Here is a 20,665-nt window from a genome sequence, read left to right as displayed (position 1 = left end):
ATTGGTCATAGGATAGTTTTTCCTAGTTTCTTCCCCTGCAAGAAACGTTTTATACATTTACTCTTAGGCAAGACATTTACAGCAAACTCTTAATATACCACAGATAGAATACAAACCATTTGGCTCTGATTGAACATTACTAATTGCATTAAAAACATTTTTTGAATCAAACGATCAACACATTTGTAACATTGAAGAAACAGTAAGCTGGCTGAAGCAATATTTTTAGAACAACAAACCTGACAAATGTAAGAAACAAGTCAGAAATTTAAGTCTAAGCTTCTGCAGACAGAAACTGTTTCTGTGAAATTCTTTCGGCATGTGACTTGTCACAACATAATGGAAAAGCATTATTTGGCTACTGCTGGAGGCAGTTTACATCAGGCCAGTTCAGTTACATATATACTAAAAATAATCAACGTTTCCAATTATTAAACAGCAGTCTAATAGAAGATTTGCGGAGACTGGGCAACAGGACAGGGGAATATGCACCTTAGATTATTCCTGGAAATATCTGGTTTTTTAGAGCATGTCTTATATAGCTCAACTACAAAACAAAATACAACTGTGGCCGAATACTAAGACAGTATGGCAGAGCCAATAAATTTAGAAATGCAAACTGCTCACTATGAAAAGGTTGATTTGGAAGGCTGCTAAGATCAAACTACTTGATGATGTGAACAACAAGACCTGTCGATGATACCTAGCGAAGGGGCAGGTAACAGTCCCAGAGCTGCTGCAGGAAAATACTTTCCAGAAATAATAGGAAGCATTGTTGTCTTAGAAACTGCAAAGAAATTTCTATTTCATACAACCTTATGGAAACAGCATCCATATGATGGGCTTTTGTGGCCCAGAAAATAAGTTTAAAAAAATTTCACACACTCCCATAAAATTACTTTTTCTTCAACATCCCAGATTAAAATAGACAATTTTATGAAGTGCATCCAATCTGTGAAATGGAGGAATAGTGATCTGTTAGAACATACTATCTCTGCACACAGTTTCTTTGCTCCTGGCTCACCAGAGGGCAGAAGTCTAAGGATCAGGGTTAAATAGTGTACCTGTAACAACTGCAAGCCTCTGTGATGAAACAGCACTCGTGTACCACAGCAGCTACAGGATGATTCTGTAACTGCTCCCTTTTTAATGCCTTCTTAGCAGCAGAAATAGAACTTAATGATAGGGAAAAAACAAATTTGCAACAACTATGTTAAGCACACTGCTGGCCATTAAAACTGCAAAGCCAGTTTACTTATCGTGCATACACAGTATAGCAGGAAGAATAAAATATTAAATTTTCAGCTGTACACAGGGTGCAAAATATAATACACACAACTGCCACCTCTGTTGGCAACAACAGCTCTAACTTGGTTGGGAATTGTGTTGAACTAAGCTTGGATGGCAGACAAATATGTTCAATTCATGCTGCTTCACCTCTATGTCAGATACAAATCATAGTGGCTAGCGGGATGCTAGTATCTTGGCAACCCTTGACCACATGGTTTCAATGTGGGTGAGAGATCTGGAGAATGTGGTTACCCGGGCAACAGTCCGATACCCTCTGTATCGAGGTAGGTCAAGACAGCATGAACAAGTGCAGTCCTGCATTACCTTGTTAAAACATAACATCAGGGAGAGTTTGAAAATATGGCACAGCCCCAGGCCTGAACACATCAATACCTGCTACCTAAATTACTGGCTACACAAACCACAGGTTACTGTGTTGGATATCCACTGGCATCCCATATGATATGCCATGTGTTGGGCCTGTATGACAATGAATATTCCATCAGGATATGATCTTTACTCTCACAGCTCTTCCACAAACAGATACATCCATCTTTAAGCTCTACACACAATCAGTGTTAATATCAAACGATGATGTGGTGTCATTCTTTTTATAAAATGTTGTCACTGGGTCCACCACGGTCACTGTGGTTCTCTCTCTCTCTCTCTCTCTCTCTCTTGCTATGCCAAGGGTAGTTGAAATAACAATGGTCACCACAAATTTGCACTCTGTGTGTGTATTTTTCTTTCTTTCTTATAACAACCCTGCCGCCCCCCCCCCCCCCCCCCCCCCCACCGAAATAATATCTAAATGTGTAGTTACTAGCCAGCTGCAATGGTATATTGCAAACCACTCTACACACAAAAGAACGACCGTATTTTAGGGATTACATGATGCTATGTACTATAAGACGCACCTTAATTTTTAAAAATAACATTTTTACCATTTTATTATATTTATTTATTATTAGGTTGCAAAAAAAATTCTCAGTTTATAAAATCAAACTGACCATTAAAATCCCTGAAAATCGTTATCTATACTTTCTTCTTGTTCTTCTTCTCCATCCTCCTCCTCCTCTTCTTCTTCCTCCTGTCATCATCTTCGTCCTCTTCACATACAAGATGGTCTTCACTGCCATCGACAGTGTTACTTATGCTATATTTCTCAAAAGATCCAACAATAATGCTTTGCTCACTCTAGACTGTGATTGTTTTATCCACTGATACACTTGTTTGATTGTAGGTGTTTTTAAAGCTCCCTTTGAAGTGAATTCATGTTGGGTTTCACCCAACATCCATTTGTTTCACTTTCTCATATACAGTTTAGATGGTTTGTTTATCATGACATCCAGAGTTTGTAATTGTGAAGCATGAACAGCAAGCTCTGTATTTCCCTGTCTCAATTTCTCTTTCACAGAATTTTTCAAATGACTACGAAAACCGAACTAGCTCAAGAAGGGAACTCTCCTTCAATAACCACCTTTCCTTCTCTCCCACACTCTCTTAATATATAATTTCATACCAGCCTCGTCCATCCAACCTTTGTCACGTACGTGAACAACACCTGGCGGTATCTCAGAAAGTTTTGGCACTGTTTTGTCCTTGAAAATGGTCACTGGATTACATTTAGTACTATCAGCACAACATGACAGGACAACAGTGTAGTGCATTTTTTCCACGTCCATTTGTTTTTATAGTTACAGTTTTAGCACCTTTCATGGTAACAGTTCTGTTACTCAGAACATCAAATGTCACGAGTTTCACTCATATTCGCTATTTGACTTAGTTACACACTGGTTTTCTTTCAATGTTGAATAATAAAGCAATGGAAAGGTAATATTCTCTCTTCATACACTTGTGGCATTTTCTGAGATATTTTGGTTTAGGTTCACATGACACTTCATAAACTTGTAGCATCAACCAACTCCACCTTTAAATTCTGTTATATTCCACAGTAGCGCTCGCTTATGAGTGTGCATTTGAATAATTTTTGTATTAATTCCGATGCTTTTTTGATGGTGTACTCAAGTCCATTTCAATACGCCATCATCTAGTGTTGACCATTTTGCATTCAGCTCTCTATTTGCACATTTAGTCTTCCTCTTTCTTTTTAGTTCTTCTTTACTAGCCTGCCAATGGTGAATGATTTATTATTATTTTTTGCTGGTGGATACCTGAAATGCTGCTCTATTTCCACGATGTTCTGCACATGCTTTTACTTTCAAGTTATAGCCTGTATGATATGAATACCTTTTACTTTATTTCCATATTGAAACTAACACAGATCAGTTTCAATTCAAGTTCACTGGTACTGTAGACTGCATAGGCTAGACGGTGTTCTGGGTTTGTGATTTTTTTGGGGTGGGGGGTGGGGGCAGGAGGGAGACAGTGTGAGCAAGTTTGTTAATCCCCCCAAATCGTGTTCACTTCATCAGTCCATTGCTGCTGCCACTTGAATCCAGTGTTGCGAGATAGAGAAAGGCTTCCCGCGACATGAAATATATGGCCATTTTTAACTATGGTGGGAATTTTAGATCAAGCACTGGGCATTTTTATATTATTTTTAAGGTGCACCTGAATTTTGGAGGCAATTTTCCAAAAAAATAAAATTTGTGGCTCGTAGTCCGTAAAATATGGTCCCGCGATGACACAGTACATGATGATTAGGAAAAAAGTTCAGCAAATGAACAGAATATTGAGTTTTAATGCAACATGCACGTGTACTTTTGAGTTAGTCTCAGTAACAATCAGCCTGAGTGCAAATACAATGCTTATCATTCAACATTTCATGGTATAATTACACAAGCACCATGAGAATGAATAGTCACTTTTGATGATATCCGTCATTCAGCTGTTTGATGGGTTTTAATAACATTTCATTGAAATGTTTGTTAGAAGATGAGATTTTGTATCTACTTTGTTATAAGACTGCAGAAATATCTTTTATGGAGGAAAAATTTCCACAACATTAACTGTCTATGAATGAAGGAAAGTTATTAACTTTAATTTAGCACACTTCAGTGATTCTCTAAAAAGGGTAACTGAAATAGACTAAGCTAGAACTACTCAAATAATCAATGAAAGTGAAACAGAAGTTAAAGATTACAATTGAAGAGGAGAATGTGGAAACAAAAACAGAGCAGCAACAAAGTAATGAAATCTTTAAGAAGCCTAACAAACAGAAACCACATTATTTTCACGCTTTTTTACTTGCAAGAAGACAGATAAGCAAGTGTTTATGATGTGTGTTAAACTGTGTTTGGAGTGTTGTCTTTCTTCTTTTCTCCAAAGGTCAAAGATCCAAACATTTATAGTGGCACGACACACACTAACAAAAAACTCTTGAAAACAACACTATTTTACTGAGGTCAAGCAGTACACTTTTTGTAGAATTGTGAGTGCTACACAGGATTTCCAGCTGTCAAGGATGACAAACATGTTTTACTGTATCTACATCCTTGCACCCCTCAGGTGAAGTGCCTGCTCTTGACGACAAAAAGTGGGTGGGCAGATTAACTACTATATTTACTGTCAGCAGGTGTTTGATCCATTTGTTCTACGGCTTTCAACAGTGAGGTTATTAGTGCCATAATGAATACATACACACGAGTGAATGTCTTAATTGTGCCTGTCTGCAACTTGACGTGTCTTCTTCACGGGAAGTAACTTACAATGCAAACATTAATACTATTAAATATAATTCAATTTGCACTTTCTTTCAGTGTAACTCACATCGAAGTAACTATGAATTCCTGAAATTGTACTTACTTTAAAATTAACTGCTACAATACAAATATAAAATAACTGGAAAACAATTGGTCTTATCTCTTAATGATGGAAAAACTAAGCCAGCCATCCCAGGAACATATTAAAATCTATATTAGGTGTCAAGTTATACAGTGCACTGATGTATACGAAGTACAGGGTGGTTGGTTGGTTGGTTTGTTTGGGGAAGGAGACCAGACAGCGAGGCCATCGGTCTTATCGGATTAGGGAAGGACGGGGAAGGAAGTCGGCCGTGCCCTTTGAAAGGAACCATCCCGGCATTTGCCTGGAGCGATTTAGGGAAATCGCGGAAAACCTACATCAGGAAGGCTGGATGCGGGATTGAACCGTCGTCCTCCCGAATGCGAGTCCAGTGTCTAACCACTGCGCCACCTCGCTCGAAAGTACAGGGTGTTTTATTAAAAAATGTTGGGGGTTTTAATGCTTTATAATATTCATTACATTAAACTTACAGTTATAAATGGTATGTCAAATGAAAGAGCAACTCAAACAGTTTTACCAAGAACCTTATAAATGTTCAATGTGAGCACCATTTGTCACACGGCACACATCAAGTCTATAGCCCAGTTCTTCCCAAACGTTGATAAGTGTGTCTCCAGTGATTGTAGCAACAGCTGCTTCAATCTAGTTTCTTAATTCAGGGAGGTCTGCTAGAAGCAGAGACATGTACACACCATCGTTGATGGTGTTAGGTCGGGTGAACGTGGAGGCCACGCAAAGCAAGCCCTGTTATTGGGCTTAGGAAGAACTAGCCTATAGATTTGATGTGTGCTATGTGACAAATGGTGCTCAAATTGAATATTTGTAAGGTTCTTGGTAAAACTGTGAGTGGCTCTTTCATTTGACATATCTTTTATAACTGTAAGTTTAATATAATAAATATTATAAAGCGTTAAAACCCCAATATTCATTTATAAACAACCTGTACACAAAAATCTGTATGTTATGAACAGGTGGGTTCTGAAGTTGGAGGAGAAAGCTATAGGTAATAAGAGAGTGCATTAGTCAAAGACATGTCAGTATGATTAGACCCCACCGTAAGTGGCTGGAAAGACATGTGACAGTCTCTCATAGCTGGTTTTACTGTACACAAATTCTTTTCCCTCACTAAATCCTAATGTTTGACAGATTTCCCCAATAAGCACCTTACAGCAATTTGAGAAGAACATGTTGGGTATTTTGGACTTTTTTCTTTGAATAAAAATAGGGGAAAGAATGTACAGCACTCATAGGATCTGAAACGCTGACCAACTTCAACCCCTAATCACATTCCTCAGAATCTCATGGAAGTTAGCCTCAGATACACCAGACTCTGGCCGTGTCCTACGTGAGCGACAGAAGCTATTGACAGCTTCAGGCAACAGAACACAACCGCAGGGCAGTTACGGAAGTGTCCTATGTGAGCGACATCTGTGTCGCTGCCTGTCTCCCGCTGCAACTGGCGACGTTTGAATTCAAATGTGTTTGAATCTTGTCACTGCAGCATGTGTGACACAGAGTGATAGCCACGTGTCTTGTTGGCAAAGCAGTGGGGTGGACACGATGGCAACTATGAATTATTTAACATCCAATTTTAAGAAAACTATTCGGTGAAAAAATTTGATTCTTCCGCAACATAAAACTTGAAATTCAAAAACGGACGAAATCAGTCAAAATATTTTATGAAATGACTTGTGTAAAAGAAATAAGCAGATCAGATAAATATTCTACGTGCCTTTGAATGCTGCTCGAACTCGTGAACAGAAACTGAGGTGCGCCAAACGTTTCCCTAATATTTTTTATTTCATACTTTTAGACAAATCATTACACAAAACATTTGACTTGAGGAATTGACATGCTTGACCTTAACACTGATTGCTGATGAATTATGTTCGCAACATCAAATATCTGTAAAATTTCATGGTTCATTGAAATTTATTAGGAATTAAATGCGTGTGACATACTGGGGTAGGTGTGAAGATCAAGTTCTTTGGCAAGACCTTGAAAATATACTTGGCAATGCAGTGTAAAACTTAGTAAACAGAATCATAACTGAGTCAGTAAAAATGTAAGAATGGATGAGAATCAAGCCCAGGTTCTTTCCCTCAAACGTAATTGCAAATGGAATACGCTACCCCTACACCACAGATCACTGTGACTCTATAACGTCAATGTGTGTACTTATGTTTGTATATAGCGTAGTCAGTCATTTAATAGTCATACCTCCACATTTATTGGTTGTTAAAAGTTCTTGATCATGTATAAAAACATTCGTATTTAATTAATTGATGAGATAGTTGAATGCTCCTCTGCTCATTCAAGTGTATTCGAAGAATTTGGCTTGTGAGCTTCTTAGTTGGCGAAACTTATGAAACTCTCCATGGAGATTCCTCCCTTTGCGAATTTCATGCACAGCATTCCTTTTCGCTTTATTTTCTAAAGTAAACCTAACTCTGTAGCCTTACTCTCCAGCTACAGTATTCTACAGGTTAAGGACACTGTTTTATAGAAACAGCTGGTTGGCTCTAAGCAGCCATCTTGTAGCACGACATGGTCACTCGCACGCAGGACCAAGTTTCCGCCCAATGTTGATGCTTGTCGCTGGAGTGTTGCATATCCAGAAGTTGCTCGCTATCGCTCACTTCTGTCGCTCACGTAGGACAAGGCCTTAGAGGAAGATGCCGGGGAGAAAGTCATGGAAGGGACAATATTGTTTTGTGTTGAACATCATACATGCCACATTTTTGTTAAGTTAACCATGTAGAAGTAGTGATTGAAAGAAATTTAAATGCCAGTTAGTTCATGAGTAGTGCAATTCAGTTATACTAGCAAACAAATAATACATCCTCTGAAAATAATTGGAATCGTAATCTAGTGTCAGTAGAAACTAGAACTTCTGCTACAATAGATTATTACAGAAAAGGTTTTAAGATAAGAGAGAAAATTAAAGCACACTTCTCCACTGTTCTGGCACATTATGTACTTTAACATCAAAGCTTTCCTCACAAAAGATGAATCACATGACATCATTACAAGGAATATTTTTTGTTTCAAAATCCAATACCACACTATACAGGGAGAAGTTCGGTGAGTGAAATTTCAGACACCCTGTATGAATTCAGTCAATGTCTTGTGCTGAGCATACATCAGCACGATTTCAACACACTCACTTTTTCTCATTACTGATAGGCTTTTCCCAAAGTAACAGCATAGACTGAGGAATCACCAGTCTTGTAATATGAGCTGCTACCTTCCACTCTGTGACCATGTCTGCACCTGCATTACCAAGAAATTCCTACTGAATTATCCACTGCCTTCTATTGGCCTCTCTCCATTCAAATAGTATGGAGAAATTTTGTCCCGACCACCCAATGTATTCCTCCCATGAAACAACATTCCTTCACCTTTCAGTTTTCTTTTCTTCCACTGTGACAATGTCCTAAATGCTACAGTATAATTTCATCTTTATTTATTAACATGATCTCTGATGTAGAAACCTGATCCAGAAGTACCAGTCATTTGGTTTTAGTCATTATTGAATGTTCCAATTAGATGATTATTGTGTTCAGTTTCAACTTTCTTAATGTAAGACCTAACACAAAAGGAGGCTGCAGTCACAACCAGACAGTAACCCATATTTTAATTACCTGGGAAACTTTGTTTGCAAATTCATGGGCTGCAGTCTCTGAACTGAACTTAGCACACAATGTTTTACATACGCCAGGTTCTACACAACTGTCGATGCCAGTCCATTCACAATCCCTTTTCTTCACCTGAAATTCACATAAAAGATTTAATATTTTCAACATCTGTAAAATACTGAAGAATGTTATGTAAAATAACAAATAGTGATTACCTCTACATTAATTTGTTTGCTAATTATCATGTTACACAATGTTTCAGTACTTCCATCTTTTAACATAATAATCTGTGCAATCTGCTTTGCTTTATTGTACTGTATCTTCAGATCACCAAGGCCTAAAGTTTTCCACTGATTACCATCCTTTATTGTAAGTGTTGCTCTCTTGTCAAATACAGTACTTTCTTCTGCATTAGCATCCTTAATACTGTAATTATGGACGCTGTCATCATCATCTGCATCATCCTCTCCCTCATCATCATCATCGTCATCATCATCATCATCATCATCACCGTCGTCACCATCATCGTCATCATCATCATCATCATCCTCCTCCTCCTCCTCATCATCATCATCATCATCGTCATCGTCTATAGATTCTTCACTATCCTCATACTGTCTATCTGTTGTAGAGCTGCTGGTAATTTCTGATTGTAATGGATGAATATGAAACACTGATTAGAACAGAGTAACTTTTTTTTTTAACTGTAGAAGAGGAGGAAAAGGAAAAAGAAACAGCAGCATAGTTCATTACCAACTGTAATTAACAGCATGCAAAATCTACTTTAGTAGTTTATCATACTTACACATTAATACCGTCTTAATAAAAATTTCTTGTTAAACATGGGAGTTTACATTAGACACTGATGAATCATTTACAAATTTTGTAAGTCTACTACAGCTCTGAATACTGAAGTAAATGTAATACTACAGGAAGAAGACATACAACACAAGGAAATGGATTAACGTGTAGAAAATTGTAAACACCATTCTTTACAATGCGTAATGAAGAGCATAACTGTTGCAGTAATAAGCTTTCAAATATTTTTTTATAAATTTCTTTCATGGGACTTTTTGGGCCTAAGTCCCTCTACAATATTATTTTATATATTAACGGCTCCGCTATTAGAAGATATTGATTTCTGAACAAAATTATTTCCTAATTATTGATCAGTTCATTTCCACCCGATATTAACACGTTCCTCCTGTCTCAAATTTAGATTGAATAACAGTCTTTTCTCAATTCAACATCTGAGTCATAACAGGTGAAATAGACACAATTTTCTTGTCTGAGTGATTTCTAGAGCGTAACAGAGGTTACTACCTAATATTACCCCAGAGCTTGATCAGGTGACTGAAAAATGTTAATAACAGCTACAGCACCTTTAATATGAATTTCTGGAAGTAGGATTGTGTGCTCACTGCTCTCATATACAAAAGTTTATCTATCAACCAAGATGACTTTTTAAATATTGCATCACATCAAACTAATGAACTGAAGAGAAGGTTTTGTGTGTGTGTGTGTGTGTGTGTGTGTGTGTGTGTGTGTGTGTGTGTGTGTGTGTGTAGTACTCTGAATCAAAAGTACTTAACTTGAAGAAAGAATAAATACATAATATAAATACATACCCAACTGCGCTTCAGCTGAATTTATAAATATTTATACAGACTAAAAAAACATTTGAGTACAGTTTTGAGACTATTAAATAAGTTCACAAACATGAGGAAATTATACCTCTTCTGATAAATGTTTTTACATCCTCTACACATTCAGTGACTTTGTCATAGAATTCTTTGGCAGTTTCCTCTTTCTTGAAAGACACAGCAAGTTTTTCCAGTTCTCCTTCATTATCTGCAAAATTGTGGGCAGCCCATAACCACGCTCTCTCAGACTTTGAGAAAGGCTTCAATGAAAAATCTGCTGTTATTAGATGATTGCACACAACTTTGTGGATCTAAGGAGTGGCAAAAAGTCACAAATTAACATGTTTACTACTGATGAAGCAATGAAATCATTATTTACTTCAGGATATCCAAAATTTACCTTTTCTCTTCTTAAAAGTAGTCTGTATGTATGGTTAATGGGATGATACAGTATTTTCATATCACCAACTCCACGTTCCTTCCACTGTTTAAGTGCTTCATCAAATCTAAACAATGTTGCCCGAGATGCAAACTCTAAATGAGAAAAATATTTAATTACACATCCTCACGTACTCATTTTGAATGAAAATACATCAATAAATAGAATAAAAACAAAACAAGAATGAAATTTTAAGTTACCATAACATACAGTAACAATTTAGAAGAACAAGATAACTGTTCAAAACAAATTAATCAAAAATTTAACACAATAGTTGCTGCCTCAGCTTTGTCAGGCAAACAGCTGTTTAACGCAGTAAATTGGGGAGTTGGTAGTTACTACATGAATACAATAAGGAGTCATGGTGAATGGACTACAGAATGCATAAATACAGGTTGTGGATGGTTTTCAAGGGAATCTCATACCATTTTTCTACAAAATACTGGCAAGTTTACATAACAATGATGGAGATGGATGGTGATGACATGCCTTTCTCTCCAAAGTGGGCAACAAAGTCTCAATAATACTGAGATTAGCTGAAGAGATGCAACAATTCAACTCTGTACTCGCAAAACCAGACCTGCACTATGTAAGCTATGTGAACAGAGGCCCTGTCACCTTGGAACACATCACACCACTGGGAAACAAACACTGTACCATAGTATGGACCTGATTAACCAAAACCATCACATAAGCCTTGGCAGTAATGTTACTTCGCAGAGAAATCATGGCTTCATGGGATACTACGATACGGCTGCCCAAATCGCCACCATAACCCTGCCAAGTCATTTGATTTTCAGCTGCTTCCATTAGTCACATCACAAAGAGCCTGCTTGGACTGAGTGTATAATATACACTACATGGTAAGCAAGAACTATCATTCTGGACCGTACAGCTTTTGCACAAACCATGCTTATCATCGTCTGATGATAATTTATATGCTCATTTACAGTCTACAGGGTATGTATGGGAAGGCTGGCTAATTCTTCCCATGTCTTTAGATGTTATTTAGGTACCATGTGCACCACAAATGGAGGTCCAAAAGGGGGAGAGACTAAAGTATGTATAAAACTGACCAGGAAAAAAGAAAGAAAAATAAAATAAAAATAAAAAATTATTTCCAGTTACAAGAATAGTTTCTGTAGTTCCTGGAAGGTAATTTGCCCCTGAATCCAGATATAATTTCAGAATTTCTGTACTGGCTTCAGTCTTCATGTAATAATGGTTTTTATAAATGTTAACAGTATCCCTAGAATTATATGTATCTAGAAGAATGACAAACTGTTGCAACAAGACTTTCATACTAAAAATATTTCTGTACCAATATCCTGAGATATTTTGCCTCAGAAAAGCCACTTCATAAAGACCAGCAGTATTCAGCAACATTGCACTACTCCACTGGTCACGATAACTTATTTCCATTTGAGAAATGTCCTGGTGGAAACATGCAACAGCTTCATCACTAACAGTGACAAGGTAATTCGGGAAGAGATCCAAATGATCATTCAGAAATGTAGTTTAAGTGTCATGTTACCTCCAATAAGGTAATATGATGTCAGCCGCTTATGTGCAATATTGCAATAGTTCTCTGACTTATAGTTGTCAAAAATTTCCTGCAGACATTTGTGAAAATAGCGAAGTCATTTTTCAAACATAACCCAACAAATCAGGGAAATGTCTATCAGAAATTGATCCCCTAATTTGCGATCATACAAATATGCTTTTCTTTATTTTCGCTTTAATGATTCTTAGAAACCTTGCTTGCAAGTACATGATCTATGTAAAGTTTTGTCCATTGCTTTGAATCAACAAAAGGAATGTTCTCCACATACATCTGACCAAGCAGAAGTTCATTCCAAAAATGCCATTTTTTTCTCTTAACAGTGTCCTTCCCCCTTTTTCTGCTGTCCATTCACATAAAAAGCTGCAACACTTTGTACCCCAGGAACATGCTGAGAAGAATTGCAATTACTTTGTGATACCCATGTATATACCATTTGTATCTCCATACTGGTTAAATGTGAGTAGCAGTTTGAAGTTCTCATGTGTCTCTTAAATTAAGTGTATGACCAATCTGAACAAACAAGGAACTTTATTTTTTTTTCCTTTTTTCATGGAAATCAAGGCTAAGATTCTCCAAACAGATTCAATATGATTTATATAACAACAACAACAACAATAATAAACAAGTGCAGGTGGGACTCAAGTTTTGTACAAACTTAATAATGTATATACATAGTTCATCAACAGGTTCTGATGAGTGAGTCTATGAGTATCAAAATATGTAACATGAATGGCTTTATCTTTTGACTGCAATGACTTAAAACCTTACGTTTTTTGCATCACCAAAGGATCATCAACCTCAGTAATTGCTTTTAATTTCAACTTTGTAACTTTACTTGTTCTTGAGAAGAAGGGGTCTTAAGAGAAGGACCGAACCTATAAAGGTTCCATTTTTACTGATACTGCTACAGAGCCCTAAAAACTGTGTTATCTTTATTTGAGAAACGTTCAGTGAAAGCAGCATAGTGTTCATGATAAACATTCAGTTTTGAATTCCCAAGAACAAGATTCTGTTCTTTTAATCGTAAAGCTGGAAGTGCAGCCTGCTGCTTCTACAAATTGAAATCGTGAACATGATCACTGAGATCACCTTGAGAGGGGAAAAAAAATGTGACTAATTTGATTCACAGTGAGCCTGAAATGCTGGGTTGGCATGCATATCTCCTTTGCTATCTTGTGTTTGTCACTTAATTTGTCTTCACTCCCTGTCATGTTCGCAGGAGGCACTGGTATTAGCAATTCTTCACTACACCACACAACCCTTATAGCAGACAGTAAATTAGGCTACTGCAACGCTTTCCTTGTCAAGGTGATTATATTGATTTTTGTAGACATAAGTGTTGTGCCACATTGTGGTCTGATGATTCCTTCCAAACTGCCAAAACAGCTAAGGATATATACCATTATCCTTTCAACCAAGTGTGTAGTACATATTTAACAGCGTATGTGGTGGTGGTGAGATCGTGCGAATCATGGATGAAGGGTAACTAGCAGATTATTTTTATTTCTGGATGACTGGAATGTGTCTGAAACAATGCTCACTGTAGACATAACGAAGGTCAGGACATACAGAATAGGTTCTTATGTATGTGAGTGGCTCAAAGATTTTTTTATGCATTGAACACAATGATACAGACAAGGCAGCCTGTAAAAGGAAAAAGAAGACGTATCAAAAATGGCTACATACCACAACCCATGTAGATAGAGAAAGTTATGTTGAAGAAAGAAACAAAGCCAAACAGATAATTGCAGCATCGAAGAAGAAATCGTGGGAAGACTTTGGAAACAGGTTGGAGACTATGGGTCAAGCTGCTGGAAAACCATTCTGGAGTGTAATTAGCAGTCTTTGAAAGGGAGGTAAGAAGGAAATGACAAGTATTTTGGACAGGTCAGGAAAACTGCTGGTGAATCCTGTGGATGCCTTGGGCAGATGGAGGGAATATTTTGAAGAGTTGCTCAATGTAGGTGAAAATGTGATCAGTAATGTTTCAGATTTCGAGGTAGAATGGGATAGGAATGATGATGGAAATAGGATCACATTTGAGGAAGTGGAAAAAATGGTCAATAGATTGCAGTGCAATAAAGCGGCTGGGGTGGATGAAATTAAGTCGGAACTCATCAAATACAGTGGAATGTCAGGTCTTAAATGGCTACACAGGATAATTGAAATGGCCTGGGAGTCGAGACAGGTTCCATCAGACTGGACAAAAGCAGTAATCACACCAATCTTTAAACATGGAAACAGAAAAGATTGTAACAACTTCAGAGGTATCTCTTTAATCAGCGTTGTGGGTAAAATCTTCGCAGGTATTGTTGAAAGGAAAGTGCGAGTATTAGTTGAGGACCAATTGGATGAAAATCAGTGTGGGTTTAGGCCTCTTAGAGGTTGTCAGGACCAGATCTTTAGCTTACGGCAAATAATGGAGAAGTGTTATGAGTGGAACAGGGAATTGTATCTATGCTTTATAGATCTAGAAAAGACATATGACCGGGTTCCTAGGAGGAAGTTATTGTCTGTTCTACAAGATTATGGAATAGGAGGCAAACTTTTGCAAGCAATTAAAGGTCTTTACATGGATAGTCAGGCAGCAGTTAGAGTTGACGGTAAATTGAGTTCATGGTTCAGAGTAGTTTCAGGGGTAAGACAAGGCTGCAACCTGTCTCCACTGTTGTTCATATTATTTATGGATCATATGTTGAAAACAATAGACTGGCTGGGTGAGATTAAGATATGTGAACACAAAATAAGCAGTCTTGCATATGCGGATGACTTAGTTGTGATGGCAGATTCGATTGAAAGTTTGCAAAGTAATATTTCAGAGCTAGATCAGAAATGTAAGGACTATGGTATGAAGATTAGCATCTCCAAAACGAAAGTAATGTCAGTGGGAAAGAAATATAAACGGATTGAGTGCCAAATAGGAGGAACAAAGTTAGAACAGGTGGACGGTTTCAAGTACTTAGGATGCATATTCTCACAGGATGGCAACATAGTGAAAGAACTGGAAGCGAGGTGTAGCAAAGCTAATGCAGTGAGCGCTCAACTACGATCTACTCTCTTCTGCAAGAAGGAAGTCAGTACCAAGACTAAGTTATCTGTGCACCGTTCAATCTTTCGACCAACTTTGTTGTATGGGAGCGAAAGCTGGGTGGATTCAGGTTACCTTATCAACAAGGTTGAGGTTACGGATATGAAAGTAGCTAGGATGATTGCAGGTACTAGTAGATGGGAACAATGGCAGGAGGGTGTCCACAATGAGGAAATCAAAGAAAAACTGGGAATGAACTCTATAGATGTAGCAGTCAGGGCTAACAGGCTTAGATGGTGGGGTCATGTTACACGCATGGGAGAAGCAAGGTTACCCAAGAGACGCATGGATTCAGCAGTAGAGGGTAGGAGAAGTCGGGGCAGACCGAGGAGCAGGTACCTGGATTAGGTTAAGAATGATTTTGAAGTAATAGGTTTAACATCAGAAGAGGCACCAATGTTAGCACTGAATAGGGGATCATGGAGGAACTGTATAAGGGGGGCTATGCTCCAGACTGAACGCTGAAAGGCATAATCAGTCTTAAATGATGATGATGATGATGATTGAACACAAAACAATGTCGTAGATGGCAAGTGCTCACTGCAGAGAAAGTTACCACCAGAGGTACTCCATGGAAGTGCAATAGGATTGAGCTTGCTCTCTATGTACATAAATGGTATGAGGGATTGGGTGAGCAGCCACCTGCTATCGTCTGATGACTGAGAGAATGTAGGACGATATACGATGACTAAAGTAATTTCTATTTGGAGTGATGAACAACAGCTTGTTCTAAACACGGAATAATGTAATTTAATGCAGAAGAGTAGGAAAAAATGTTCTGTAATGTTAAGACTACAATATTAATGGTAAGCTGTTTGACACAGTCGTTATGATTAAATATATAGGTATAATGTTGTAAAGCGATAAGAAATGGAACAAGAATGTAAGACTGGTTCTACGGAAAGCAAACAGTCAATTTCAGTTTACTGGGAAAATTTTAGGGAAGTGTAGCTCATCTGTATAGGAGACTGTGTACACAACATGTGTGCAATCCATTCCCGAGTCCTGCTCGAGTGTTTGGGATCCACATCAGGTCAGTTTAAATGAAGGCATCTATGTAATTAAGAGGCGGGCTGCTAGATTTGTTACCAGCAGGTTTGGTCCACATGCGAGTACCACAGAAATGTTCTCTGAACCCAAATGGGAATCCATGGAGGGAAGATCATCTATTTGCAGAACACAATTTATAAAGTTTAGATAACCAGCACTTGTGTGACACACTGGACAACAATTTTACTGCCAGCAACATACATCTCAGCACATGACAGTAAACAAACTATAAGAGAAAGCAGGCCTCATATGGAAGCATATATGGTAGTTCCTATATTGTTCCATTTACAAGCACAATATGGAAGCTCCTATTTTGTTCCATTTACAAGTGGATTACGAAACAGGTGACTAGCTGTTGTAGAAGGTCCCTCTATGGTGCATTATATTGTGGCTTAAGGTGAATGCATAGGGGTTGGAAAAAATATGAAAATACCATGAGAAATGCATCATTGAATATACAGGCAGATGCTAGCCAAGCCTGCAGATTGTGCTGTTGAATTTAACCACAAGCAATTGCTTGTGCAATGTACTTAATACAATGCAAGTGTCAGTTGTGGCCACAACAGTGTTTTGCGTAGTTGTGGATGACAACAGTGTTTTGCGTAGTTGTGGATGCATTATGTCGGAGCTAAGTGAATTTGAATGTGGGCAAATTGTAGATGCTCGTATGGTGGGTGCTTCCGTAACCAAGGTAGCCAAACTGTTTGGCACATCGAGTGGCACCATTCGAATATTTATACCACACACTACGAAAGCAGGAAACATCGTCTACTATGTGCCACGTGAACAAAAATAAGTGCTGAAAGATGGCTGTTAAAGTTGTGATGAAAAATGAAAGGATGACAGCTGCAAAAGTCACTGCAGGCCTGAACATCGAACTTGCGAATCCTGTCAGCACCAAAAGAACATCTGCCCATAGCAAGAAAACATGGTGCTGAAGCCATAAAACCTGGACATTGGAGAAATGAAAGGAAGTCATTTGGCAGCAAGATGATCTTGCTGCACACGGTTTCCCACTTCTGGCCAAGTTTACATCCCAAAGGTGAAACATGGGGGGGTTTGGCAATGACCTGTGATCATTTCGGCTGATCAGGTCCATTTCATGGTACAATGTTCCAAACAGTTATATTGTGTTTCAATACAAGAAGGTCTCTGTTCACACAGCTCGCATCATCCAGTACTAGTTTTGTGAGCACAAGGGTGAATTGTCCTATTTCCTTTTGCCCCCTAATCTCAATATTATTGAGCGTTTGTGGTCTACTTCGAAGAGAAGGGTGCATCATCACTATCTACCTTCATCATTACTGAAGTGCCATTATTTTGCAGGAAGAATGGTGTAAGATTTCCTTAAAAACTCACACAGGACCTGTATTACCAGGTGACTGGGACCTATTTTAAATGCCAACAATTTTCCTACGTTGTATTAGGCTTGGTAACATGTTGTGTTTTTGATGTTTCCCCATTTTTGTCCATTCTCCTGTGAAGATAGCAATAAAGTTTGTACCACTTTTTTACAAAGGAATTCAGCTTCCATTTTTACAAATTTGTCTCCCACATATAAAACAAAAAGAGTCTGCACTATTTACACATTGTGTGAGACATTTCTTTTCTGAATCAACACTAAACAAACCTTTAAATGCTTAGATTCAACTGACAACAAACAATGTGATTCATCATGTTCAAAGACAACTGACTGCTAGTGCTGCAAATCACCTTTATTTTCTGGAGATATATTTCTGAACTGAGGATCAAGGGAGGCAATTCTTTGCACGTCTAATTTACTTTTCTACAATTAAGTCTGCCGAATAACTCTTGAAATTTTAAAAATAAAGGTCACCCTTGATGCACGACACTGCTCTTTTAGTCCTTGCCATGTTGATCTGATGGGCATTTTCACAACGCTGCAGCAATTACTAAACAACTATGTGATGAATAAGGCCACTCTTATAAGAATATAAAAATACAGTAAATGAAACAGGCAAAAAGGAATACAAACGTCTCAAAAATGAGACCGACAAGAAGTGCAAAATGGCTAAACAGGGATGGCTAGAGGACAAATGTAAGGATGTGGAGGCTTATCTCACTAGGGGTAAGATAGATGCTGCCTACAGGAAAATTAAAGAGACCTTAGGAGAAAAGACAACCACTTGTACGAATATCAAGAGCTCAGATGGAAACCTAGTTCTAAGCAAAGAAGGGAAGGCAGAAAGGTGGAAGGAGTCTATACAAGGGCGATGTACTTGAGGACAATATTATGGAAATGAAAGAGAATGTAGATGGAGATGAAGTGGGAGATAAGATACTGCGTGAAGAGTTTGACAGAGCACTGAAAGACCCGAGTTGAAACAAGTCCCCGGGAGTAGACAACATTCCATTAGAACTACTGACGGCCTTGAGAGAGCGAGTCCTGACAAAACTCTACCATCTGGTGAGCAACATGTACGAGACAGACGAAATACCCTCAGACTTTAAGAAGAATATAATAATTCCAATCCCAAAGAAAGCAGGTGTTGACAGATGTGAAAATTACCGAACTATCAGATTAATATGTCACACCTGCAAAATACTAACACAAATTCTTTACAGATGAATGGAAGAAATGGTAGAAGCCGACCTCGGGGAAGATCAGTTTGGATTCCATAGAAATATTTGAACACGTGAGGCAATACTGACCTTACGACTTATCTTAGAAGAAAGATTAAGGAAAGGCAAACCTACGTTTTTAGCATTTGTAGACTTAGAGAAAGCTTTTGACAATGTTGACTGGAATACTCTCTTTCAAATTCTAAAGGTGGCAGGGATAAAATACAGGGAGCGAAAAGCTATTTACAATTTGTACAGAAAGCAGATGGCAGTTATAAGAGTTGAGGGGCATGAAAGGGAAGCAGTGGTTTGGAAGGGAGTGAGAGAGGGTTGTAGCCTCTCTCCGATGCTATTCAATCTGTATATTGAGCAAGCAGTAAAGGAAACAAAAGAAAAATTCGGAGTAGGTATTAAAATCCATGGAGAAGAAATAAAAACGTAGCACACACTCACCTCATTTGATGGTTACTGAGTATTGCTTATCAGTCCAGAAGCCTTACTAGGCTGTTACTTGATAATATTCATATATTATTGTTGTGGTGGTCTTCAGTCCTGAGACTGGTTTGATGCAGCTCTCCATGCTACCCTATCCTGTGCAAGCTGCTTCATCTCCCAGTACTTACTGCAACCTGCATCCTTCTGAATCTGCTTAGTGTATTCATCTCTTGGTCTCCCTCTACGATTTTTACCCTCCACACTGCCCTCCAATGCTAAATTTGTCATCCCTTGATGCCTCAGAACATGTCTTACCTTCGAAAGCTTCTATTCTCTTCTTGTCTAAACTATTTAGCGTCCATGTTTCACTTCCATACATGGCTACACTCCATACAAATACTTTCAGAAACGACTTCCTGACACTTAAATCAATACTCAATGTTAATAAATTTCTCTTCATCAGTAACGCTTTCCTTGCCACTGCCAGTCTACATTTTATATCTTCTCTACTGCGACCATCATCAGTTATTTTGCTCCCCAAATAGCAAAATTCATTTACTACTTTAAGCGTCTTATTTCTTAATCTAAATCCCTCAGCATCACCCGATTTAATTCGACTACATTCCATTATCCTCGTTTTGCTTTTGTTGATGTTCTTCTTATACCCTCCTTTCAAGACACTGTCCATCCCGTTCAACTGATCTTCCAAGTCCTCTGCTGTCTCTGACAGAATTACAATGTCATCGGCAAACCTCAAAGTTTTTATTTCTTCTCCATGGATTTTAATACCTACTCCGAATTTTTCTTTTGTTTCCTTTACTGCTTGCTCAATATACAGATTGAATAACGTCGGGGAGAGGCTACAACCCTGTCTTACTCCCTTCCCAACCACTGCTTCCCTTTCATGTCCCTCTACTCTTATAATTGCCATCTGGTTTCTGTACAAATTGTAGATAGCCTTTCGCTCCCTGTATTTTACCCCTGCCACCTTTAGAATTTGAAAGAGTATTCCAGTCAACATTGTCAAAAGCTTTCTCTAAGTCCACAAATGCTAGAAACGTAGGTTTGCCTTTCCTTAATCTTTCTTCTAAGATAAGTCATAGGGTCCATATTGCCTCACGTGTTCCAACATTTCTACGGAATCCAAACTGATCTTCCCCGAGGTCG

The 20,665-nt window shown here is 38.1% G+C and overlaps 1 protein-coding gene across 1 annotated transcript in view; it reads right to left on the bottom strand.

Moving 5' to 3' along the window:
• Window positions 1-20,665, bottom strand: part of LOC126161936 (E3 SUMO-protein ligase RanBP2-like) — a 329,323-nt gene that overhangs the window by 2,090 nt on the left and 306,568 nt on the right. The window contains exons 29-32 of the mRNA XM_049918109.1: window positions 10,740-10,873; window positions 10,431-10,650; window positions 8,912-9,342; window positions 8,703-8,828 (exon numbers count right to left, since the gene is read on the bottom strand). Coding sequence (XP_049774066.1) covers window positions 8,703-8,828; window positions 8,912-9,342; window positions 10,431-10,650; window positions 10,740-10,873 — 911 coding nt within the window. The remainder of the gene's footprint in view (window positions 1-8,702; window positions 8,829-8,911; window positions 9,343-10,430; window positions 10,651-10,739; window positions 10,874-20,665) is intronic.

The sequence above is a fragment of the Schistocerca cancellata genome, chromosome 2, assembly GCF_023864275.1.
Source record: "Schistocerca cancellata isolate TAMUIC-IGC-003103 chromosome 2, iqSchCanc2.1, whole genome shotgun sequence".
NCBI lineage: Eukaryota > Metazoa > Arthropoda > Insecta > Orthoptera > Acrididae > Schistocerca > Schistocerca cancellata.
The sequence above is the reverse complement of the archived record's forward strand: the minus strand, read 5'-3'. Positions and strand labels throughout refer to the sequence as shown.